This window comes from Musca autumnalis, unplaced genomic scaffold, assembly GCF_047663935.1.
Source record: "Musca autumnalis isolate F117 unplaced genomic scaffold, ASM4766393v1 scaffold_3, whole genome shotgun sequence".
NCBI classification, from domain to species: Eukaryota; Metazoa; Arthropoda; class Insecta; order Diptera; family Muscidae; genus Musca; species Musca autumnalis.
The window spans coordinates 204,972,058-204,995,164 of NW_027411866.1; the positions used below are offsets into that span (position 1 = coordinate 204,972,058).

General features: G+C 35.8%; 2 protein-coding genes across 4 annotated transcripts in view; both read left to right on the top strand.

Moving 5' to 3' along the window:
• Positions 1–296: 296 nt before the first annotated feature.
• LOC141398755 (mpv17-like protein) lies at positions 297–22,863 on the top strand. Of its 2 annotated transcripts, none has more exons than XM_073976383.1 (5): positions 297–477; positions 13,845–14,002; positions 14,063–14,196; positions 14,262–14,393; positions 22,502–22,863. In XM_073976383.1, the coding sequence occupies exons 2-5, from the start codon at positions 13,858–13,860 to the stop codon at positions 22,727–22,729; spliced, it is 639 nt and encodes a 212-aa protein (XP_073832484.1). In that variant the 5' UTR covers positions 297–477; positions 13,845–13,857; the 3' UTR covers positions 22,730–22,863. The 2 variants fall into 2 exon arrangements, with proteins under 2 accessions (XP_073832484.1, XP_073832485.1); XM_073976384.1 differs by lacking the exon at positions 297–477 and adding an exon at positions 12,978–13,115.
• LOC141398756 (uncharacterized) overlaps positions 12,977–23,107 on the top strand; it is a 57,271-nt gene continuing 47,140 nt past the window's right edge. Inside the window, exon 1 of one of the 2 annotated variants that reach the window (XM_073976387.1) lies at positions 12,977–13,115. The gene's annotated coding sequence lies outside the window, so the exon portion shown is untranslated. Of the gene's footprint in view, positions 13,137–23,107 lie in introns of both variants that reach the window. The other variant, XM_073976389.1, reaches the window with a different exon arrangement.

Below are 23,107 nucleotides of genomic sequence, written 5' to 3' on the forward strand. Positions count from 1 at the left end.
TAGTTCGGCCCGGCCGAACTTAACGACTTTTTACTTGTTATCATTTGAGAACTTTACTGTTGTCTCTTCAATCATTTTAGACTATTTCCAAACGAACTAATATTAGATTTCAATTTAAAGAATGTAACGGCATGATTTCCGTTTATTTTATAAAAGCAATTTAAAAGCAATATATCTTTACCAGAGCTTTTCAAACTGTTCAAGGCTTTCGCCTAAACTTTTCTCCCATAAATTGAAGAGCTTTCAGTGATTAATTTTGTCAGATTTATTTTTTTTTTCAAGTTCGTTGAGAATACTTGTCATGTTTATTAGTGCGAAATTTGTGTTTGGCCGCTTAGGAAAGAAGCGGATTTTTCCACACACACCCGCCATCATTTTTGATAATAATGTGATAAAATACGACAAAAAGAGTTATTTAATTGAAAAGTTCAAAAGAAGAAGAATTTCTAACAGATTGTTTACAAATTTAATTTAATTGTAAGTTTTATTAAATGAAATAAAGTGAATGAAACAAATGCAATTTTTACACAAAATCACTTGAAAACCCAAATGCAAACCAAGTTAAATAATTTTAATAATTGAATAACAAGTGATCATTATCTAACAAATGTGTTCTGGCGTCTCGCTTAAAGAAATTTCCGTAATAACAAAAACATTGCCCAGTGAAAAAATGATACAATATTCGCTATCCAAAACATCAGACAGTCAATAGTCAGTCAATCAATCAATCATTATTGTGCTTTTACTTCCACTGCTGCTCTTGGCAACAAATGTAAACATAGCAACCAGATACTTACATACAACAACAAACTAGACTAAATTACAACAACAAGTTCTAACAACGACGCTCTGCTTTGATAAAAAAGCTAATATTTACGGAAATTTTTGTTGCTTTCATTCTTTCACTGTGAGTTTGTCGTGTGTGCGTTCATTGAATCAAACAGCTGATGTCACATGTGAGCGCGTGGTACAAAATTCGACGACTGTTGGTTGCTGTGACGTATTTCTCCAATGTTGTTAATGTGTTATTTTTTGCAAATTCCCATGAAATGTGAAATTCCGTAACCTAGTGAGAAACATATCGCAAAGAATGAGTTTACATTTTACTGTATTTAGTAAAGCTGTTTTTACACTGACTGTATTTTGCATAACGACTTCATTTTTTATACCCTCAGCATTTATGCCAACGAGGGTATATACACTTTCATACGGGCAAAATGTGCCTCATCGAAATAATGGTTTTAGACCCCAAGTATGTTTGGACGAAATGTGTTTCAGACAATTTGGAGTGGATTTAGCCATGTCCGTCCGTCTGTCTGGCTGGTGCGCACGATAACTCTCGAACGGAGCAACCGATTCGGTTCAAAATTTGGCTTTCGTAATATTTTGCCCAAACTTAGTTTAAGTTCGAAGATAGGTTATATCGGTCCACTCGTTCCGGTACCTCCCCCTCAAAAGTTCGAAAATTCTCGGAAAATTTGTGCGCACGATAACTCTTGAAGGGAGTAACCGATTTGGCCCACACTTTGTACATCGTGAAAGTTCTATCAGTCTTAGATGAAGTTTAAATATGGACTCAATCGGTCCACTCCTTCGGGTACCTCCTACACAAAATTTCGGAAAAGTTCACTTTAGGACCTGCTTTCGAATCGCTTTGATGTTTGTTGTAGCAACTTGTATTCGCTGTCCCCCATACGACGGTACAAGTTTCATAAGGGGCAAGTCCATACTTCTTGAGAAAATAGCCTGAAAGGTGCCAAAAAAACCCCTATGACACCGTGTGTAGTGGTTGGAGCGTCAAAATTTGGCCTTCGTAATATTTTGTCCAAACATAGTTTAAATTCGAAGATAAATCATGTCGGTACACTCCGTCAAGTACCTCCCTCACAAAAATTCAAAAATCTTCGGAAAAAATATGCGCACGATAACTCTTGAAGGGAGTGACTGATGTAATCCATACTCTGCACATCCTAATATATCTACCAGATGTATATCAGGTTCGAATATGGACTATATCTGTCCACTCCTTTGGTTACCTCCAACACAAAATTTCAGATAAGTTCTCTTTAAGACCTGCTCTCGAATCACTTTGATTTTTGTTGAAGCGATTTGCATTCGCTACCTCCATTACGACGGTAAAAGTCCATATTTCTTGGGAAAACATCCCGAAAGGTGTAAAAAGCCCTATGTCACTACATGCGGCTCTCGAACTGTTCTACTGAGTTGTTCTACATTTGGTCTTCGTCATATTTTATCCAAACTTAGTTTCATGGGGTAATACCGGCCCCAACTTCCGGTACTTCTTCTCAATATTTAAAAAATGTCACTAAAATGTTAGGACGATGTCACTTGAATGGCGCAACCAATATGGTCCAAACTTTGGATCTCCTAATAGTTTGCCAAAATTTAGTTTAACTTCTAAAATGGCCCATATCGGTCCTCCCTAAGGGTACCTCCCCCATCCACATTTTCCTAATCCACATTTTTGTCGGCAAGTTCAAATGTTGTAAAAGGGCCACAAAAATTCTGAAGAGACGCTAAATACATTCTATCTGTCCGTAGATGAAAGTTTCAATTCCCATTGGCTGAGGGTATACGTCTGTCAGCAAAGCCGACTGACACTTTTTTACTTGTTACAGACCATAATTACACATGGTGTGAATCATATAGAAATTTAAATGCATCAAAGTGATATGGCAGTACGCATGTACTTTTTCGAATAGAACGCTCTCTATTCTCGTCTGTAAGCAATGTAAAGAACAAAAAAAAAAAAAAAACAGAAAACAAATGAAAAATAAAATTTTGCCGTGCAGAAGGAATTAGATATGGGCAAATAAGTGAGAGTTGCTATGCATAAATATGTAAAAACCGCTTAAATCAAATACACCTGCATAAAATAGGTAGAAAACTCTAATAGATTATTTAAGAATGAGGGCAAAATATTAGTTAGTGTACAATATCAAACTGCTTCTCCAATTGGAAACACCATATCCAAATGACAAATCAGAGAGATATATATAAGCGTTGTTCAGAACTAAAGAGTTTTTACCATTTTAACCACGTTTGCACATTTTACCTCAAAATGCATTTCCCAACATCACAGAGTTGCCAAATGTTCTCTTCTCTTTAAAGAGAAAGTAAGAACGGCGCTAAGTTGGGCCGGGACGAACTTTTCATAGTTTTCTATCATTTATGCAATTTTGTACGAAACACTTCCTCCTATTCCCAGCAGGAGCAGAATATCTTTACTGACAATGCTCATATGTTCTTTCCAAAACATGCACACTGGTCCCAACCTGGACAAAAATCGAAAAATCGATATCAGCAAATCTCTGCGACAATTCAGCAAATAGTCTCTAAACATATCATATTTTAATATTCCATCACTGTTTTTGTAACGGTATTTAACAAACCAATACAGAAGAAGTTGACATTTACGTATGATCTCTTAAAAACTTTAAAAACATCAGTAAGGTTGTGACTTCTTACAAGGCAAGTAACTCAAAATTGAAAGGAAAAATTAATTTTTTCGAAATGGAAGTTTTAGTACAAGGTTTTCTGATTACTTTTACATAAAAATTTGTACAAATTATTCACATAAAATGTGCTGGAATCACATTTTATATAATACTTTTTTGTGAATTTGTTTTTCCAAGTCCCAAAAATTTAATTTGAGTTTTACTAATTTCGCCGTCCTTCACCACTCTCCAAATTTTTTGAAGAATGTTCGAAATAGTGTCAAGTTTACAAAAAAAATTGGTTCCAGATGCATATATTTGCATTTCCGTGTGTGACATTAAAAATACTGACGATGCCTCTGGTAGTTTCAGTGAATATGCCGTATTAGTGTATTCTCAGTTTCTTCCTTGTTTTGTGTTTTAATTGTTTGTTTTGGTTTTTCTTTAAAGATTTAGAGATTTTTGTTTTGGAATCTACTTATGAGTGTTTTTTTACACTCATATAATATGAAAAACAAGAAAAAACTTTATGTTCGGTCGCACCGAACTTTATTATATCCCCTACCATGAAATATTCTGACCTCAAATGGAATAATTTGTTTCCTTTCCTGTCCACGATACAATTCGGAGACGTTGTTTGACCACTAAGAACTGCAAATAGCAAATTACAACCAATTCGAACAGGAAATGTAGATAAAAACCTCAAAATAACTGAAATAGGGAGGTACCATAATATGAGGGCTATAACGAAAACTGGACTTAAGACCACAATTTTTGGCGCAGAAGTTTTTTGATCATTGGGAACTCTAAATGGCAAATTACAGCCAATTCTGGCCGAAAATGTAGATAGAAGCTTCAAAATACCTGAAATCGGGTGGTACCGCTACATGAGGGCTGTAGGAAAAACTGGACACATATTGATGATTTTTTGGCTAAAATATTTTTCACTTATTTTTAGCATATACTGAAAAAATCAGATTGATCCGACGATTATAAATATTTTTGTCGCACCTTTACATACAAGTGGGACCATTGTGGGGGCCACAAGGATAGCCTGCTGAAATATTGACTGCGTCGTTTGTCGGGTCTACTATGAGTCGAACGCAAGTTCAATTGTGGTAGCACCGTTTTAAGGATGGCCGAAAAAGCACGACAAGTTCGGTCAAATGTGAAGGCTTTGTTCACTGTTTCTTTTCGACTGCAATGGCGTGGTGCATCATGAATCCTTGCCATATGTTTTCGGCCAAAAACAATACCGTTATCATTCCTCACCCACCGCATTCACCGGACTTGGCCCCTGCTGACTTTTTCCTTTCCCCAAAACTGAAAACACAGATGAAAGGAAAGAGTTTTGCTACAATTGTAGTGATAAAAGAAAAATTGAAATAGGAACTGTTGGCTACATCAGAAAAGCGCGTTTCAGAAGTGTTTCGGGGAGTGGAAAAAACACTGTCATAAGTCTATTATAACTAGACAGCGGAATTTTATGCAACCCGATTGGTCCGATTCATGTCAAATTTTGGGACTGGGCTTATTTTTGGCTTCTGATTAAATTGCAATCGAAACATATGACATATGAAAAATCATGCAAAATGAATAAATTTTGGCATATGCAAAATGTATGCATTTTACATATTTTCTTATGCTTTTTTATGTTTGTATGTACAATTTTTCTGTTTAAAATTATTTTCAAAGAAGTCAAAAAAAAATGTATTACCACAGTCTCAACCTTCATAATACCGAAAATCGGGAGGTATCGTTCTATGGGAGCTATATGAAGGCCTGAACCTAAACCGACAAATTTAAGGTGGAAAGTTGTTTACCCCCCAAGGAAGACTTAATACCAAATTTCAACCATTTTGGCGGGATATTGAGGCCACAACCTTCAAAACACCGGCAGTCGGGAGGTAGCGTACTATGGGGCTATATGAAGACGTTGACCTATTCCGACAAATTTCAGGTGGAAAGTTTTATACCCCCAAGGAAGACTTAATGCCAAATTTTAGCCATTTCGGAGGGATATTGAGACCACAACCGTCAAAATACCAGAAATCCGGAGGTACCGTTCTATGGGGACTATATTAAGGCGTGGACCCATATCGAGAAATTTCAGGTGGAAAGTTTTATACCCCCAACGAAGACTAAATACCAAATTTTAGCCATTTCGGTGGGATATTGAGGCCACAACCTTCAAAATACCAGAAATCCGGAGGTACCGTTTTATGGGGGCTACATGAAGACGTAAACCTATACCGAGAAATTTCAGGTGGAAAGTTTTATACCCCCAACGAAGACTAAATACCAAATTTCAGTCATTTCGGTAGGATATTGAGGCTACAACTTTCAAAATACCGAAAATAGGGTGATACCGTTCTATGGGGGCTATATGAAGACGTGGACCTATACTTACAAATTTCAGTTGGAAAGTTTTATATCCACAACGAAGAGTCAATACCAAATTCCACCCATTTCGGAGGGATATTGAGGCCAAAACCTTTGAAATACCGAAAATCGGGAGTTACCGTTTATGGGGTCTATATGAAGGCGTGGACCTATACTGACAAATTTCAGGTGGAAACTTGTATACTCCCAACGAAGACTTTATACAAAATGTCAGCCATTTAGTTGTGATGTTGAGGCCACAACCTTCAAAATATCGAAAATCGGGAGGTACCGTTATATGGGGCTATATGAAGAAGTGGACCTATACTGACAAATTTCAGGTGTAAAGTTTCATACCCCTAAGGAAGACTTAATACCACATTTCAGCCATTTCGGTGGGATTTTTAGACCACAAATCTTTCTATATATTTTTGCATATGGTTTTGCATATGCTCATTTTATGCAAATATGTCAAAATATGCACGATATGCAAAATATGCAAAAATTTCTGGACCTAATTCCTTTTATTTTGTAATAAAACGAGTTTCTGTCTAATCAGATTTTCTCTACAACCATCCTAACCATATATGCATTTGTATAGCATTCCACTGTCTAATTATAACTGAGGGGGATTACTTTAAAACGGACGAGATACTTATTGATGAATAAATAAATACTGTTATTTTTGATCACGCTATATAGGTTATTTTTTGATCAGACCTCGTGTTATATTGAAACTGTTTACAACTCCGTTAATTCGTATTTTTAAATACTAACCGCGTTAAATCGAAATCCCGCAATTTGGTCTTTGAATTATGAATTATCGGAGTTCTACTATATTCAAATGATTTCTAACGAAACGTTTCAAAATATTTAATTTCAGCTAATAGCTAGATCAAGTAAAATTCTCCCTCATAATGAACTGAAATTTGCGATTTTTCTTAACAATCTACATTTGCATCACTGCACTTGTTTGAATGAAATGTTGAACGCCAAGAAAATACACAAATACAAATACTACAACACACATACTCGCAAGGAATAATACTTCCGTTGCGCCCACTAAACAGTCAAGGTCGACATTATATTTCCGGGCAAAGTGTTGCCATATTCCTCTAAATGTTCACCATATTATGGATGTATACTGACATGATTTTTTTGTAATTGCTAACATTTTGCATATTTTTGAAAATCTTGATGTTGTGCCAAATATCTAATCTTTTAACAGACTGTTTTTTATGACGTCTAATTTCACGAGATAAAAAAGAAACAATACGTCTTTTGTTAATTTGACTAGTCATCTGTGTAGAAATTAAATTATGTGAGTCTGCAGATAATTTGTTGTTTTTATTTGTTATACAAAAAGAAAATAAATATATATCTATATATATAAAAAAGGATGATGTTAGTTACTACGCTTATAACTCAAGAACGGCTGAACAGATTTTGACAATTTGCACCAATTCGGAATGGTCTCATGGCAGAAAAGGATAAAACCTAAAAAAATCGCGAAAATTTGCAAAAAAATTTTTTCATGAAAGTCAACTTTTTCACAAATTTCTATCGAGATTCGCGTTTGGAGTATACCTTGACACTTATTTGGACAGTTTTTGGCGAAAATTGTATATGCACCAACTGTGGGGGTCCATTGTTTGTAAATTTTTGAAAGTTGTATAGAATTTTTTATTCACAATCAAATCGATTTTCATTTATTTTCAAGCGTCTTTTTAGGAAATTACTAGCGAAAAATGGTTAAAAGGAGAGGGCTTAGTTTAGAGTTTGTAAAGATTAGTGGTGGTTTCGGTCAGATGCCGACTGAAAAGATGAAGATGATAACGACGAAAGTGGTTTCCACAGTTTTGAGGAAAAAAGTACAAATCCACAAAATTTGTGGGTTATTTGAAAAATCAAGAGCTCCGAGGTAATTTCATTGGAAGCGAGGTTGTGGCATACATGTATACTTTTAAACTGTATGTAAAAACATCTTCAAAAGATCAACTTCCGATTTATCCGGTATAAAATTTACGCTGTAGCAGATATATATTGATACTGTTCAGATCCTGTCATGATACTAAAACATGATATCCGCACTGAAAAGGTGTATGAATTCAATCAGTTTAGTTCCCGCAGAGCTGGAAGGCTGTATGTATGTGCATCGAAAAATGATGATATTCAAAATTGGAAAGAAAAAAAAAAGAAATCGAAGGTACTGGAGATTTTTTTGGTCGAAAATTAAATATAGGGTTACCAAGGAATCGACAACAGTCACGTGTTAGTGTGACAAGACTTCAAGCATCTGAAACACACAGAGAACGGCAACTAATATAATAGCTCTGCTAACAAGGATCAATGTACCAAGTATTGGATAGTACAGTGTCAGTCAAAATTCAATTAGCGCATTTGTCCGTGTTACCAGAGCCATTGCATCTAATTCTGAACTTGCAATGCAAGCAGAATTCGGGAGATCACGTTAAACAGAGAAGTCAGAAAAAAGCTGACGAAGGTGGTTAACTGATAACGATCGGATCTTTCTGCTCAAAATAGGTTAATTGATTAAAACGCTAATTTAAATGAGCACTATATTCAGCATTAAATTCAAATTCCTACTATCGCATTCCTTCCTACGAATTCAATTACTTGAGTGAAATATCGTGTTCAGTGGTGAAAACAAGAATTGTAGAAAACCATCGATTATGAAACGATAGGGGCGTTATGATATTATTTTGCTTCAACTATGCTACCGAATATTTTTATTTAAATCGCAAAATGTGTTATTTGCTTAAAAAATATATCTTGGTCCAGATTTATTGTTGCTAATTTTCTCGCAGATATTGTCAGTTTATAGTAGAGAGAGAGTCGAAGAAAACGGAAACACTTTGCCTCTCAGTAACTTCTCTCTTCGCCAAAGTGACAATTGTCGAAAGTACAATTATCTAATGTACATCTGCTTCAAAGATCATCCTAAACAGTTCAAAACAAAGAAATATTTGCCACTGAACAAGGTGATAGCAATAATAGTATTATAGGTTTGAATCAAATCCATCAAGTTCTGTACCTAACAAACTGCGAGACGAAGTTCGTCGGGTCTCCTAGTACATAAATAAAATTTTGAAATAGGAAGTACATTTAAAAAAATAATTGTTTAGATTTTAAACACATTGTGCGTTTCCACTGTCTATGTCCAAAACAAAATAAAATGTAAACACATTCATGCTTACATATTTAATGTTTTGAATTAAGATAAGATAATTAGGGGTTATGCTGAACTTGACTTTTCCCTGCAAACATTTTTTTTTCAATTTGCAATCGCTTAACGATAATCTGGGATTCGCGGGGAAGATCAATTCAATCGCGGAAGAGCACACTTAAAGATCTTCTGCGAATTCTCGACATAAAGTAACTATGTCTAGGAGGCGAATCCCGAGGAAGAATCGCAGATTAATCATTAGGAAGATCTTAAGAAGATTAAAATATAAAGTACGAAGTAAAAAAGAATAGAAGTATTCTTTGGGTTTTTTTCATTTGTTGTCTTTGAGAGTTTTATTGCGCCCTTTTGTTTTCTTTCTTGTTATGATTTTTAATTATTCCTTATGTTACTGGTGGTTAGTTATACTTGTTTCCTCATTCACGTTGTTGTCTTTCTAGTTAAACTCGGCAAAACCTGGTCATGCGTTGTGTTCGTCAATTCTCATAATATTATCCGTGACATTTATATCAAAGTCCTGTCGAAAGTGTATATGAGAATTATATACAACCAAATCAAAAATGTCAGTGACAATCCTCTGTTGCTCTTCCAGAAGAGTATTCTGTTATTCTCTAGGGCGATCATTTGAAAAATCTAAGAAAAAAATCGTCCAATGATCGCCGTTGGGAATCACAGAAGATTAATCTGAGCGAACAATCTTCCACAATTTTGAGAAATGTTTGCAGGGCTCCCTTTCAAATATAACACGTTTAAATGTCTACTAATTATGTTTATTGGAAAGGGACATACATATTAAAGCTGATTTCAGTTTAAAGCTAATCAAGATGTGGTTAAAAACTTCCAGAGAACTCAAAATGGGGGAACAGTGACTTAAACCTTCTAATTGACATATAGGTACGTTGCGTTATATAGTGAAATCAAAATGTAAAATTACACCTATTTCGCATGGAAAATGTCGTTAAAGTCTCAAAATATGTGAAATCCGAAATTTTCGTTATGTTGGAGCCATACCAAAACGTGGACCGATATGGTCTATCTTCCAACTTTAACAACGTTTGAACGGTCATTCTATACATATTGAAAAATTTCGGACCCATATCTCAGGAAATATTGGCTTCATCTAGCAAAAAATGTTTTAGTAATTATCACAAAAACTAACAACTATTAAACACGATCCGAGGAGTGGTCTAAAACGTTTGCGGAGGTGGAGGCTAAATCGTATACTCAATTCGTAAGTCGAAGGTCACACTAGAGTTGTTTTATTGAAACTTGTAGGTATTTATAGATCGGGTTCCCCACTACAGCAACCTTATGATATCACTCTACTGTGAAACTCGACCTAGGAACCCTTGTTTTCATGAAATTGTTTCAATGAAACACTCTAGTGTGACCTTCGACTAGTACCTTATACCCTAGACAGACGGCAGCGTTAATTTGCATTAACTGCCTTAATTCAAATTAATTCGTGCATTATCCACATTCTTAATGCACAAAATCAAAGGAAATTTAAACTGAATTTAGCAATTTCAATATGGCAATGCTGTTGAAAATCATTTGTCTTTTGTCAAATTTCCATGTTTAAGAAAATAAAAAGGGAAAGCAAATCAGCAATTTTTGCGTTTCTTCAAAATAAGTAGTGGTCTTTAGCGAGTAGAATAGCAGCTAATCGTTTTTCACGCCTTCTAACAAATCTCTTTTACAAATTTTTATTTTCACAAAAAATTTCATTACCCACCATACCAATTCTATCGAAAATTATATCTTCCTCAAATGTTTTTTAAAAGTTTGCAATATTTTTATAATATTAAAAAGACTCAATAATATCGCGAATAAGTTAAATTTATTTTCGCTTCATCGTGGTGAAAAGATCAAAGGTAGAAAGTGTATTTGGTTCGCATATTTTGGCGAACTTTTGTAAAGCTTTATGAAATGGTCTGCTGGGTACAAACAAACAACACAAACAGCTGTTTCATAAATGCAGATACTATCGTCTGTCAGGGTGAAAAATTAATTCAAATTAGGACATTTTTAATGCAAATTAACTGCCTTAATTCAAATTAATTCGTGCATTATCCCCATTCTTAATGCACAAAATCAAAGGAAATTTAAACTGAATTTAGCAATTTCAATATGGCAATGCTGTTGAAAATCAATTGTCTTTTGTCAAATTTCCATGTTTAAGAAAATAAAAAGGGAAAGCAAATCAGCAATTTTCGCGTTTCTTCAAAATAAGTAGTGGTCTTTCGCGAGTAGAATAGCAGCTAATCGTTTTTCACGCCTTCTAACAAATCTCTTTTTTAAATTTTTATTTTCAGAAAAAATTTCATTACCCACCATACCAATTCTATCGAAAATTATATCTTCCTCAATTGTTTTTTTAAGTTTTGCAGCATTTTTATAATATTAAAAAGACTCAAAAATATCACGAATAAATTTAATTTATTTTTGCTTCATCGTGGTGAAAAGATCAAAGGTAGAAAGTGTATTTGGTTCGCATATTTTGGCGAACTTTTGTAAAGCTTTATGAAATGGTCTGCTGGGTACAAACAAACAACACAAACAGCTGTTTTATAAATGCAGATACTATCGTCTGTCAGGGTGAAAAATTAATTCAAATTAGGACATTTATAATGCAAATTAACTCTGCCGTCTGTCTAGGGTATAAGTTATCGAGTTTGTTGGTGTTGGCAAGGTTTTTAGAAGTTTTGGGAAATTACAGCAAGAGGTATGAACTTGCCTAGAAAAAAATTTCCGTCGTGTTAGATACCCGAGAGTTATTGTGTGCACTATTAAGCGACATATTTTTAACTTTAACCCATCTTCAAACCTAATCTAAGATTGGACAAAATATTACGAGGTGCAAAGTTTGGACCAAACCCGTGCGCACCAGCCACCCAGTTAAACAGACGAACGGACGGGGCTAAATCGATTCAAAATTGTCTGAAGCGGATTTCATTCAAAAATACTTTTGATCAAAACCCATTTAATCGATTTTGTTAACCTAAAGGCTGTGTGCATAAATTACCTAAAATGGGGTTGTTGTTGTAGAATCGAATTTATGTTGCCTGGTTCCTCTATGCCCAGATTCAAAAATGCTGCAGCTTGAACCTCTCTCTAGATCATGAAGATCTCTCCTGACGTTCCTGGGTGGGGGAAGCCTGGCCACTATATTGTGTTTTGGCACGGATGCTCACGGCGATAAAACTGATAGCATCTTGTCGTGCTGATGGACCGGTAAAATATTCATCACCTCATGAGGGCGGTACACTGGTGTCATGAGGCTGTGGCTTGCGCGGACGTTTTGAACACCCAATATCCCAATATATTGGGGTAGTTAGTGGTCAGGTATATGCAGAAGGAGCCACATTTCAGACGTTGGGGACACACTGAAAAATGTTCTGACATAGCATGCAGCACAATAACTCCTATCGCAGTAGTCATGTATGCAGTTAAGGCCAGAGCAGCCTCTAAAGTACACCCATTCCCTATATCCATTACATCTCATCGATGTTAATATGTGGTGTGTGCTGATCTGGCAAACGGAACATATTCATGGTCCAGGGTTCTTCTCTGTTCCGACACGGATCAAAAGAGCTCGCAGCAGGCATTGCGGGATATATTGAAATTCATGGTGATAAAATACGCGAACACAAACACCGGTAGCCCCGTCCCTTTGTGTAGCAAAATAATGACTAAGTGATTGCGATCGTTATGCATTTACCGCAATATATGTATGTGCATCTAACAACTGTTTTCTCAGTTTTATTTTAAATTTGTCTAAATTGCAATGAAATCAATGACGTAGCAAGATCATTACGCCACCTCCGATCGCATGCAGCCAACAATTGCATCTGTACAAATACATATAATTTTTACAGAGAATTCCAATTTCCTAAACAAATTGCAATTTAGTGCACGCTCAACTATTCTAGCATTTAGATCGGAGGCAAAATACTCGTAATTACCAAATTTTCAATACAATTTCCTACGCAACTGAAACAAAGTGAAAAGCAACAATAAAAATAGCTTTCTTTATACGGAAACGATTTTTCTTCTTTCAAATAAAAAAAGCAAGTATTATGTAAAAATAGGTGATGAACAATTTCAGTGAGTACTGCAAACATTGACCTGATTTTCGCATAAGAAAAATTAAGACCTTGAACTTGTATCAATTAAATGTTGTCGGTCGGTCAACTTTGGTGTTTCTTGTGTTGGATTCTTTTTTTTCAGATGCAAAATTAAAAATAGACTTTTTATACGCCATCATCAGTTGGCGACGAATCAAAATGTTTGTTGTTCTTTTTTTTTTGTTGTGTCATAGAAGTAATAGAGCAGCAGCAGGAAGAGGCGTCTCTATGTCTAATACAATAAAATTGTGGTTTGGAGGTACAGCTGTTTTGGGTTTACTCTATTAAATGTCTTCGAATTTGAAGTTTGAAATTGGCGTCTAGTGATTTATGTATATAAGTAGGTTTATTATATCTCGAAGATAAGAAATCTAGCGGTATAATATTTCTTCAAGTTGTGGTATTGCTGATATTTACGGCTGATTTTAGAATATAGTATTAAGAAGGTATGTTTATACTGATCGAGATTAAAACTAATTTGTATGTGGAACCAAGAACAAACTGGAAGCGGTTCCATTAAAAATTGTGTTATTTATAAAACGCCTTATTATGAAAACCATTTATAAACGTATTTAAAACTAAAGTGATTTTGTTTAAAAAACTTGCATTTGTTTTTCAATAAAAGTGTGTCGTATAAAACATAAACCGATAATAAACCAATAACTATTTCAGGCCATATAGCCAAATGATGCCTTTAACTGTACAAGTCTTAAGAACCCAATGGAAAGCCTTTACCTCGGCTCATCCATTGCTAAGAGGTTCATTGTCGTACGCCATTCTATGGCCGACAAGTAGTTTAATACAACAAACATTAGAGGGTAAAAATCTGAGTAAGTATTGAAATTTATTTTATAAAGAAAATAATCATATAATATCTATGATATCCATAGAAACCTATGACTATATGCGTGCCTTAAGATTTGGCATCTTTGGATCATTATATGTGGCACCCTCCTTGTATGGATGGGTGAAATTGACATCGGCTATGTGGCCACAAATGACATTACGTGTAGGACTTATTAAGGTAAGTATTGAAAGTAAATTTTGTATTAGAAAATATTTTTAAAGTGTTTTTTTCTTTTCTTTTAGGCTGCTATCGAACAATTATCCTATGGACCATTTGCTTGTGCTAGTTTCTTTGCCGGTATGTCTTTACTGGAAGGTAAAACAAAGCAGGAGGCTGTACAAGAAGTGAAAGATAAATTTCTGCCAACATTTAAGGTATGTAATGATTGGAACAAAATTACGATATTGGGTTGATTTCAGTTGACAAAACACACGTTATAGCTAAGAAAACACAAAGCTCATATTAACAAAGCTCAAAGCCTCTAAGCTTTGGGAATAAAAATAAATAACAAGTAAAAAGGTATCCGTCGGCTTTACCGACAAAGATATACCCTCAGCCCATGTGAATTGAAACACTTTTTGGACATTTGAATATACCGACAAAAATGTGGATTCAAGTTCAAAAGTGTTGCGGAGGAGGTACTTAAAGTAATGGACCAACGTAGTTCATTATCTAAGTGGATCTTATTTTGGGAGTCATATCTTTTCGATAGATATCGCGCCCCAGTCATTTCAGTGGGTCATCGTATAACTTTTAGATCAGTATGCCAGGAAGCATTGACTTGTCCACGGTATGCATTTCCAGAGGTTTTTCGAACAGACCCTAAACTGCACATGGACACAAATGTGGGGAAGGTATCCTAAGAAGAGGACCGATATGGGCCATTTTAGAAGTTTAACTAAATTTGAACCAAATTTTAGTGACATTTTTTAAATGTTGGGGAAGTAGCGGAAGCTGTGGACTGGTATTGCCCATCTTCTAACTGAAACTGAAGTTTGGACAAAATATGACGAAGGTCAAATTTTGGACCAAATCGGTTGATCAATTTGAGAGTTATGGTGCTCTCCAGCCACTACATGTCCCGCCATAGGGGTTTTTACACCTTTCGGGCTGTTTTCTCAAGAAGTATGGGCTTGCCCCTAAAAAACTTTTACCGTCGTAATTGAGGCAGTGAATGCAAGTTGCTTCAACAAAAATCAAAGCGATTCGGAAGCAGGCCTTAAAGTGAACTTATCCGAAATTTTTCGTGATGGATACCCGAAGGAGTTGACAAATGCATCTTTCAGGCTATTTTCTCAGGAAGTATGGACTTGCCGCTGATGAAACTTGTACCGTCGTATGGGGGGCAGTAAATACAACTTGTTGCAACAAAAATCAAAGCGATTCCAGCGCAGGTCCTTATCTGAACTTATCCGAAATGAGTCCATATTGGAACCTCATCTAAGTCTTCTAGAAATTTCACGATGTGCAAAGTTTGGATCAAATCGGTTATGGCGCGCACAAATTTTCCGAACATTTTCGAACTTTTGTTGGGGAGGTACCGCAAGGAATGGACCGATATAGCCCATATTCGAACTTAAACTAAGTTTGGACAAAATATTACGATAGCCAAGTTTTAGACCAAATTGGTTGATCCATTCGAGTATTATCGTGCGCTCCAGCCAGACAGACAGACGGACGGACATGGTATTGAAAGCGGGCTATGTAGGTCCATGTTTTCGTATAGTCCCCATACAAAGTGACGCGTCGTCGTTTTAAGGAATTTTTAAGATATTTGTCCCATTTTACCACCGAATCGGTTGTAATTTGGTATTTTGTATTTCCAGAGGCTAAAAAACATTTCTACCAAAGTTTGTTTATATAGGTCCACGTTTTGGTATAGCCCCCATATAAAGCCCCATATATAGTACGCGTCACTTTAAGATATTTTGAATGTATTGGTCCCATTTGACCAAAGAATCGGTTGTAACTTTGTATTTTGAGTTTTTAGAGGCTAAGAAACATTTCTACCATAAAATGTGTATATAGTGCTACGTTTTGATATAGCCCCCATAGGACGATATCTCACGATTTTCGGTATTTTGAAGGTTTTAGCCTCATTATAATACCGAAATGGCTAAAATTTCCCCCAGAAATTTGTAGTTATAGGTCCACGCATTCATATAGCCCCCATTGAACGGATCCTACCGATTTTCGGTAATTTGAAGGTTGTGGCCCGAAATGGATGAAATTTGGTATTTGGTCCGCATTTGTGGTATTAAACGTTCCATATGAAATTTGTTGGTACAGACCCACGCCTTTACATAGCCCCATAGAACTTACTCAATATTCCTCAGAAATGGCATATATTTGGTATTTAGTCTTCTTGTCAGTGCAGGTCCACGCCTTAGTATACGCCCATAAAACGGTACCTCCTGATTTTCGGTATTTTGAAGGTTGTGACCTCAAAATCCCACCGAAATTGCTGAAATTTAATAGTTAGTCTTCGTTAAGGATATACAACTTTCCCCTGAAATTTGTCGGTATATGTCCACGCCCTCATATAGCCCCATAGAACTGTACCTCCCGATTTTCGGTATTTTGAAGGTTGTGACATCAATATCCTACTGAAATGACTGAAATTTGGTAGTTAATCTTCGTTAAGGATATACAACTTTCCGCCTGAAATTTGTCGGTATATGTCCACGCTCTCATATAGCCCCCATAGGACGACATCTCCCAATTTTCGGTATTTTTGGTATTCACTTCAATACAGTTCGTGGTGGAGGGTATAAACAGTTCGGCCGGGCCGAACTTAACGCTTTTTTACTTGTTTTGTATAAATATGATCCTGGACTAGACTTCAGACTTCATGAGGCCTAGAAGAAGTTCGTCCGCTATACAGTGACTCACATTGATCTGCATGATGCAAATTTGTTGCCTTCGTCCTTGTTGTTGTAACAGTTTTTATTATTATGTTTGTATGTTCGTTCTTCTGTTCAATCTGGCTCAGGGTCTATCTGCAGTTCCAGGAAAGTGGCCGCTTCGATGGGATGTAACCACAGATCCACTGGAGTTCGTCCTTCTATTGTTTTGTCTCGAGACTCAATCTTATCCAACCCAAAGTTCGTTTCCATGAGCTTGTGTATACGTTGGGATATTGCCAGTATGCGTGTAGGACCCACATGTAACGGTTGTATCCATCCTGACAATACTCTATTACCCTTCTCAAAGTGCAAGTTCAAAGTTCAGGGATTCATTGTTCCAACAGAGGAAGTAGGAGACTTGCAGTATTGACTCGGGTTGGGTCTCTTGGCCTTTGAGTGTGATAACTTCGCTGGACCAACTCTCTTCATCGTCTTTTTTTTGTGGAGATGGTTTTGTCTTCATGCAGTCCGCACGCCCAGAGCTCGAGGCCGGCCCTGAGTCAGTATCCTTAGCTCTCAGATTACCGTAACTCTCCTATAAGTGGTTGCGCTACCGACCTGCGTAGGATACCTTGTGACATTGGTTAGTTTGCGATGCTACCTTGGAAACGGTATCATTCCGGATTTCAGTTTTTTGATAGCAAGCAGAGGAGGAAGTGGATTTGGATTACTGAATAAAGTTAAGTATGTTGTTTTTTGAGTGTGGTTACTTCACTAGTCCAAATGTCTCTTTTTGGAAATGGTTTGGTTTTCACCCATCCCCACGTCCTTAGTTCGAGGCCGGTCCTGAGTCAGTCTTCGCACCACTCAGCGTCCTTAGTATATCTTGTGGCTAAAAAATAGGTCCAAGGATTCCTTCTTCTCACAGAAGAAGATGGTCCCGCTATAGGCGACATCCTTACCGAACTGCGTATGTTTTGGGAAGTTTCCCTTTGCCCGAGAACGCGATGTCAAGTAGACAATCTTTGGTCAGCAGTATTGTCGGTAATTGTTTTATCAGGATCAGCCATAACAAAGATGCCCACTCTACGATCGTCTAGAACTATTGATCGATTGCTGGATATTTTTGAGACTTTGAGAACTGAAAACTTTGTGGCTTTGGTTAGTTTGCGATGCTACTTTGGAAGTGGTATCTTTCCGGATCTTCGTTTCCATTAGAGGCTATTGGGGTTGATATGAAGTCATGGACATCGGTATAGGAGAGAGTATGTCGAGATCAGGATTTATTTCAGGCAAGTGAATTTGCAAACCACCTTCAGCCAAAATTTTACCAGCGTGCACACTCTCACAGAGATGGACAAATGTTGCCTGCCGTCGAACTTACAATGATGGTGCATTGACCAACTACAAACCCACCCATCCCCGACGTACGACACCAGTTGGGACTGTGGAAACACTCTCAAATACCTCCTACCTTCAAAGTCTAATCTAATCTATCGGTTTCGACCCAGATTCTATACTGTACTTGTTTCATAAGTTTAGTGTTTTATACTAGGGGCAGGATCAGTTCATCGACTACAGCAGTCGCTGAGACAATTAGAGTTCACGTTCGTCCTCAGATAAACTCCTAGGCCTCAGACGAACTGTTACACTAACTGATTTTCACGGCCATGGTTTGTTCCAGGAGGACAACACTTTTAAATATGTAATTCGAATTATTTTAATTGTAATTCGAGAATTATATTTATAATTCGTAACATTTCATTTGTATTTCGAGAATTCCATTTGTAATTCGAATTATTTCGTTTGTAATTCGAATTATTCCGATTGTAATTCGAAATATTCCATTTGTAATTCGAATTATTCCATTTAAATGGTAAATTATTCCTATTGTAATTCGAAATATTCCATTTTTAATTCGAATTTTTAAATTTGTAATTCGAATTATTCCATTTGAAATTTGAATTATTCCATTTGTAATTCGGATCATTCCATTTGTAATTCGCATTATTTTACTTGTAATTCGAATCATTTTATTTGTAATTCAAAAAAATAATACCTGGTCCAATATAACCAATTTCTAGATTTTTTTGTTTCGAATTTCAAATAAAGTTATTCGAATTACAAATGGAATAATTCGAATTATAATTGGAATAATTCGAATTTTAAATGGTATAATTCGAATTACAAATGGAATAATTCGAATTATAATTGGAATAATTCGATTTACAATTGGAATAATTGAAATTACAAATGGTGTTCTCAAACTACAAATGAAATATTACGAATTACAACTAAAATGTTTCCAATAACATCTGAACAAGTAAAAAAGTGTCAGTCGGCTTTGCCGACAGATATATACCCTCAGCCAATGTGAAGCGAAAATTTTACCTCCGGACAGATCGAATGTATTTAAGGTCTCTTCAGAATTTTGTAGCCCTTTTTAGACATTTACACTTGCCGACAAAAACGTGGATTAGGAATTAACTGAACTAATACATAAATGTTGAACATTTGTAGGGCAGGTACCTTTAGGGAGGACGGATATTGGCCATTTTAGAAGTTAAACTAAATTTTGATAAAATATTAGGAGATCCAAAGTTTGGACCAAATTGGTTGCCCCATTCAAGTGATATCGTCATAGCATTTTAGTGACATTTTTTTTAAATATTGGGGAGAAGTACCGAAAGTTGTGGACCGGTATTGCCCATGAAACTATGTTTGGATATAATATGACGAAGACCAAATGTTGGACCAAATCGGTTGAAAAGTTCGAGAGTTATCGTGCTCTCAGACCGCCACATATGGTGACATAGGGTTTTTTTTACACCTTTCGGGCTGTTTTCCCAAGAAATATGGACTTGCCCCTGAAAAAACTTTTACCGTCGTAATGGAGGTAGCGAATGCAAATCGCTTCAACAAAAATCAAAGTGATTCGAGAACAGGTCTTAAAGTGGACTTATCCGAAATTTTGTGTGAGAGGTACCAGAAGGAGTAGACAAATATAGTCCATATTTAAACCTGATCTATATCTGGTAGATATATTAGGATATGCAAAGTATATATTTCATTGGTCACTCCATTCAAGAGTTATCGTGCGCAAAATTTTTCCGAACATTTTTGAAGTTTTGTGGGGGAGGTACCTGAAGGAGTGGACCGATATAGCCCATCTTCGAATTTAAACTATGTTTGGATAAAATATTACGAAGGCCAAATTTTGAACCGAATCGACAGATCCGTTCGAGAGTTATCTTGCGCTCCAACCACTACACAAGGTGTCATAGGGTTTTTTGTAACTTTCAGGCTGTTTTCTCAGGAAGTATGGACTTGCCCCTTATAAAACTTACAGCGTCGTATAGAGGACAGCGAATACAACTTTCGTAAACAAAAATCAAAGCGATTCGAGATCAGGTCCTAAACTGAACTTTTCCGAAATTTTTGTGGGAGGTACCCGAAGGAGTGGACCGATTGAGTTCATATTAGAACCTCATCTAAGTCTGGTAGAAATTTCACGATGTGCAAAGTATGGACCAAATCGGTTATTCCCTACAAGAGTTATCGTGCGTACAAGTTTTGCGACAATTTCTGAACATTTGTGGGGGAGGTACCTGAAGGAGTGGACCTATATGGCCCATCTTCGAACTTAAATCGAATCTGGACAAAATATTTCGATACCCAAAATTTGAACCGAATCGATTGATCCGTTCGAGAGTTGTCGTGCGCACCAGCCAGCCAGACAGACAGACGGACAGACAGACGGACGGACATTGCTAGATCTACTCAAAATTGTCTGAAACGGATATCGTACAAACATACTTGGGGTCTAAAACCATTATTTCGATGAGGCACATTTTTGGTCGTATCAAAGTGTAAATACCCTCTTTAGCCTAAAGGATGAGGGTATAATTATCGATCTATTATCAATCATTTTATCAACTGGTTAATAAAAGTCCGACAGGGTAGTCCAAATGTCTGTTTTTGGAAATGGTTTGGTTTTCACCCATCCCCACGTCCTTGGTTCGAGGCCGGTCCTGAGTCAGTCTTCGCACCACTCAGCGTCCTTAGTATATATACAAATGGAATACACCTTTTTCAGATGTAATTCGAATTATTTTAATTGTAATTCGAGAATTCTATGTGTAATTCGTAACATTTCATTTGTAATTCGAGAATTCCATTTGTAATTCGATTTATTCCATTTGTAATTCGAATTATTCCATTTGTAATTCGAAATAGTTCATTTGACATTCGAATTATTCCATTTGAAATTTGAATTATTCCATATGTAATTCGAATTATTCCATTTGTAATTCGACACATCTTCACACACCTCTTGTCCTAAAGTTTTAGTAATCTTCATTATTATTATTATTAGCCATACTCCAATCGAAGGATCTTGAAGGATTATGTTTTTTTGGTATTTATTGGTTTTATCTGTGTTTAAAACTTAAAACTTCTTTTGTCGCCAACTGTAGGGATATGAAGATTAGGGATATGACTTTTTTACAACCTCGAATCCCTGTATGATATGTTGATGAGTTTTTACCAAAGATTACATGAAATCTTAATTTTAAGCGATTCGATAAAAAAGCTTCCGCACCACATGCTTTTATGGCCTGTTTTACTACAACAACCCGAATTCAGATTTGTTCGAACTACCACCAAACTTCATTTTGTTGAAAAATATTTGACTCATTTACGTTTTTAATCAAATTATTTTTTTACAATAACAGCAGTTTGGTTGTATTTCGAACGAATTTGAATTCGAATCGTCTTAGAGAAACAGGTCATTAAAATTTTTGTTTTCCAGAACTTTTGAACATTTTTTAAAGTCACTGTAAGTCCCAATTTACATTAGGCGAGTTTACTTGCGGCAATTGTCAGTTTGTTGGTGAGAGAGGGTGTTGAGAGGCAAAGGGTTACCATATGCCTCACCTCTCTCTTCATCAAACTGACAATTGCCGCAAGTAAACTCGCCTAATGTAAATTGGGACTAAGCAGTTATTTAACTGAAAACAAGGTATAGGGGCACACGACATAACCAAAATGACATAACCGTTTGTTTCTCACCAATTTTATCATAGTTTTATTACATATATATAATTTTATAGTATACATATATAACTTTATTTCTTATCATAAAAATTAAAAGTGGTTTTTGCGGGAACTTTTTCAATACATATTTAAATGGAATAAAAGTTATTTTAGTCATTAATATGCAAAAGATCATTCTTTCGTACAACAGGAAATAATTTTTTGAGATTTTTTTTTATTTTTTTTCAAAAAAATTCATAGAGGTTTGTGCAAAAACTTTGTTTATAATAATTTGGAATGAATGTTATTTTAGGCATTAAAAAACAAAAGTTCATTCAGGAAATCATTTTTCCGATAAAAGTGTCAAAAAGTCATAACCCTAATGAACATATCATTTAGATCCAACACTTCTGTTATTGTTTTTTTGTGCAGTTATAGGCTGACGGTACTCATCTGCCAGCAAAGCTGTCGGATTCTTCTTTACTTGCCCCTCTGATATTGACACTGAAACAATCCTGACCACAGCAATGTTCAACATTGCTTTTCCAATATCTTTATACAAATTTTGAAAAAAAATTAATATCTATATTATCTTCTTACAGGTTGGCATTTGCATATGGCCTATAGTACAAACCATTAACTTTGCCATGGTACCCGAAAGACATCGTGTAGTCGTTGTAAGTATTTGTAGTTTAATGTGGACCACCTTTTTGGCGTATATGAAGAGACTGGAATTGCACGAGAATGAAGAACAACTAGGAGAAGGTGGCGATCTCAACACAAAACTCTATGAAGAAGTACAACAGCGGGGGAATGCTTTAAGCTTGTAAATAAGTTAAGCTAAAAAAAGAAACATAGAATAATTTTTAGTGCAATTTTACGTTTGCAATTTTTAGGTTTATGGCGTTATGTTAAATGTATATACAAAAAAAAAATTAAATGCATTTATTTGATTGTAAAAAAACGATATTTTAATTTGTAAGCAATATTTCCATTGGTGTTCAATAATGTAATTTATGATGACGGAGTTCACATGTAAACATTGTTTTACTCTTTAATGGTTTCCTTTATCCAATCTATGTAATACGAAACATTGGTAAAAACTCCTGGTTTCGTAGCACAGGGTTTCAGGCTCCATGATACTGCGCCAATTTGTCGATTGTTCAACATTAAAGGAAAACCAGAATCTCCAGAACACTGACCCTTGC

What these genes read in the sequence shown, in the direction of transcription:
- LOC141398755 (XM_073976383.1), top strand. Translation starts at nt 13,858, where the DNA reads ATGATGCCTTTAACTGTACAAGTCTTAAGAACCCAATGGAAAGCCTTT. An exon ending in ATTAGAGGGTAAAAATCTGA is followed by an intron (nt 14,003 to 14,062) that starts GTAAGTATTGAA and finishes TGATATCCATAG; the next exon opens with AAACCTATGACTATATGCGT. An exon ending in TACGTGTAGGACTTATTAAG is followed by an intron (nt 14,197 to 14,261) that starts GTAAGTATTGAA and finishes CTTTTCTTTTAG; the next exon opens with GCTGCTATCGAACAATTATC.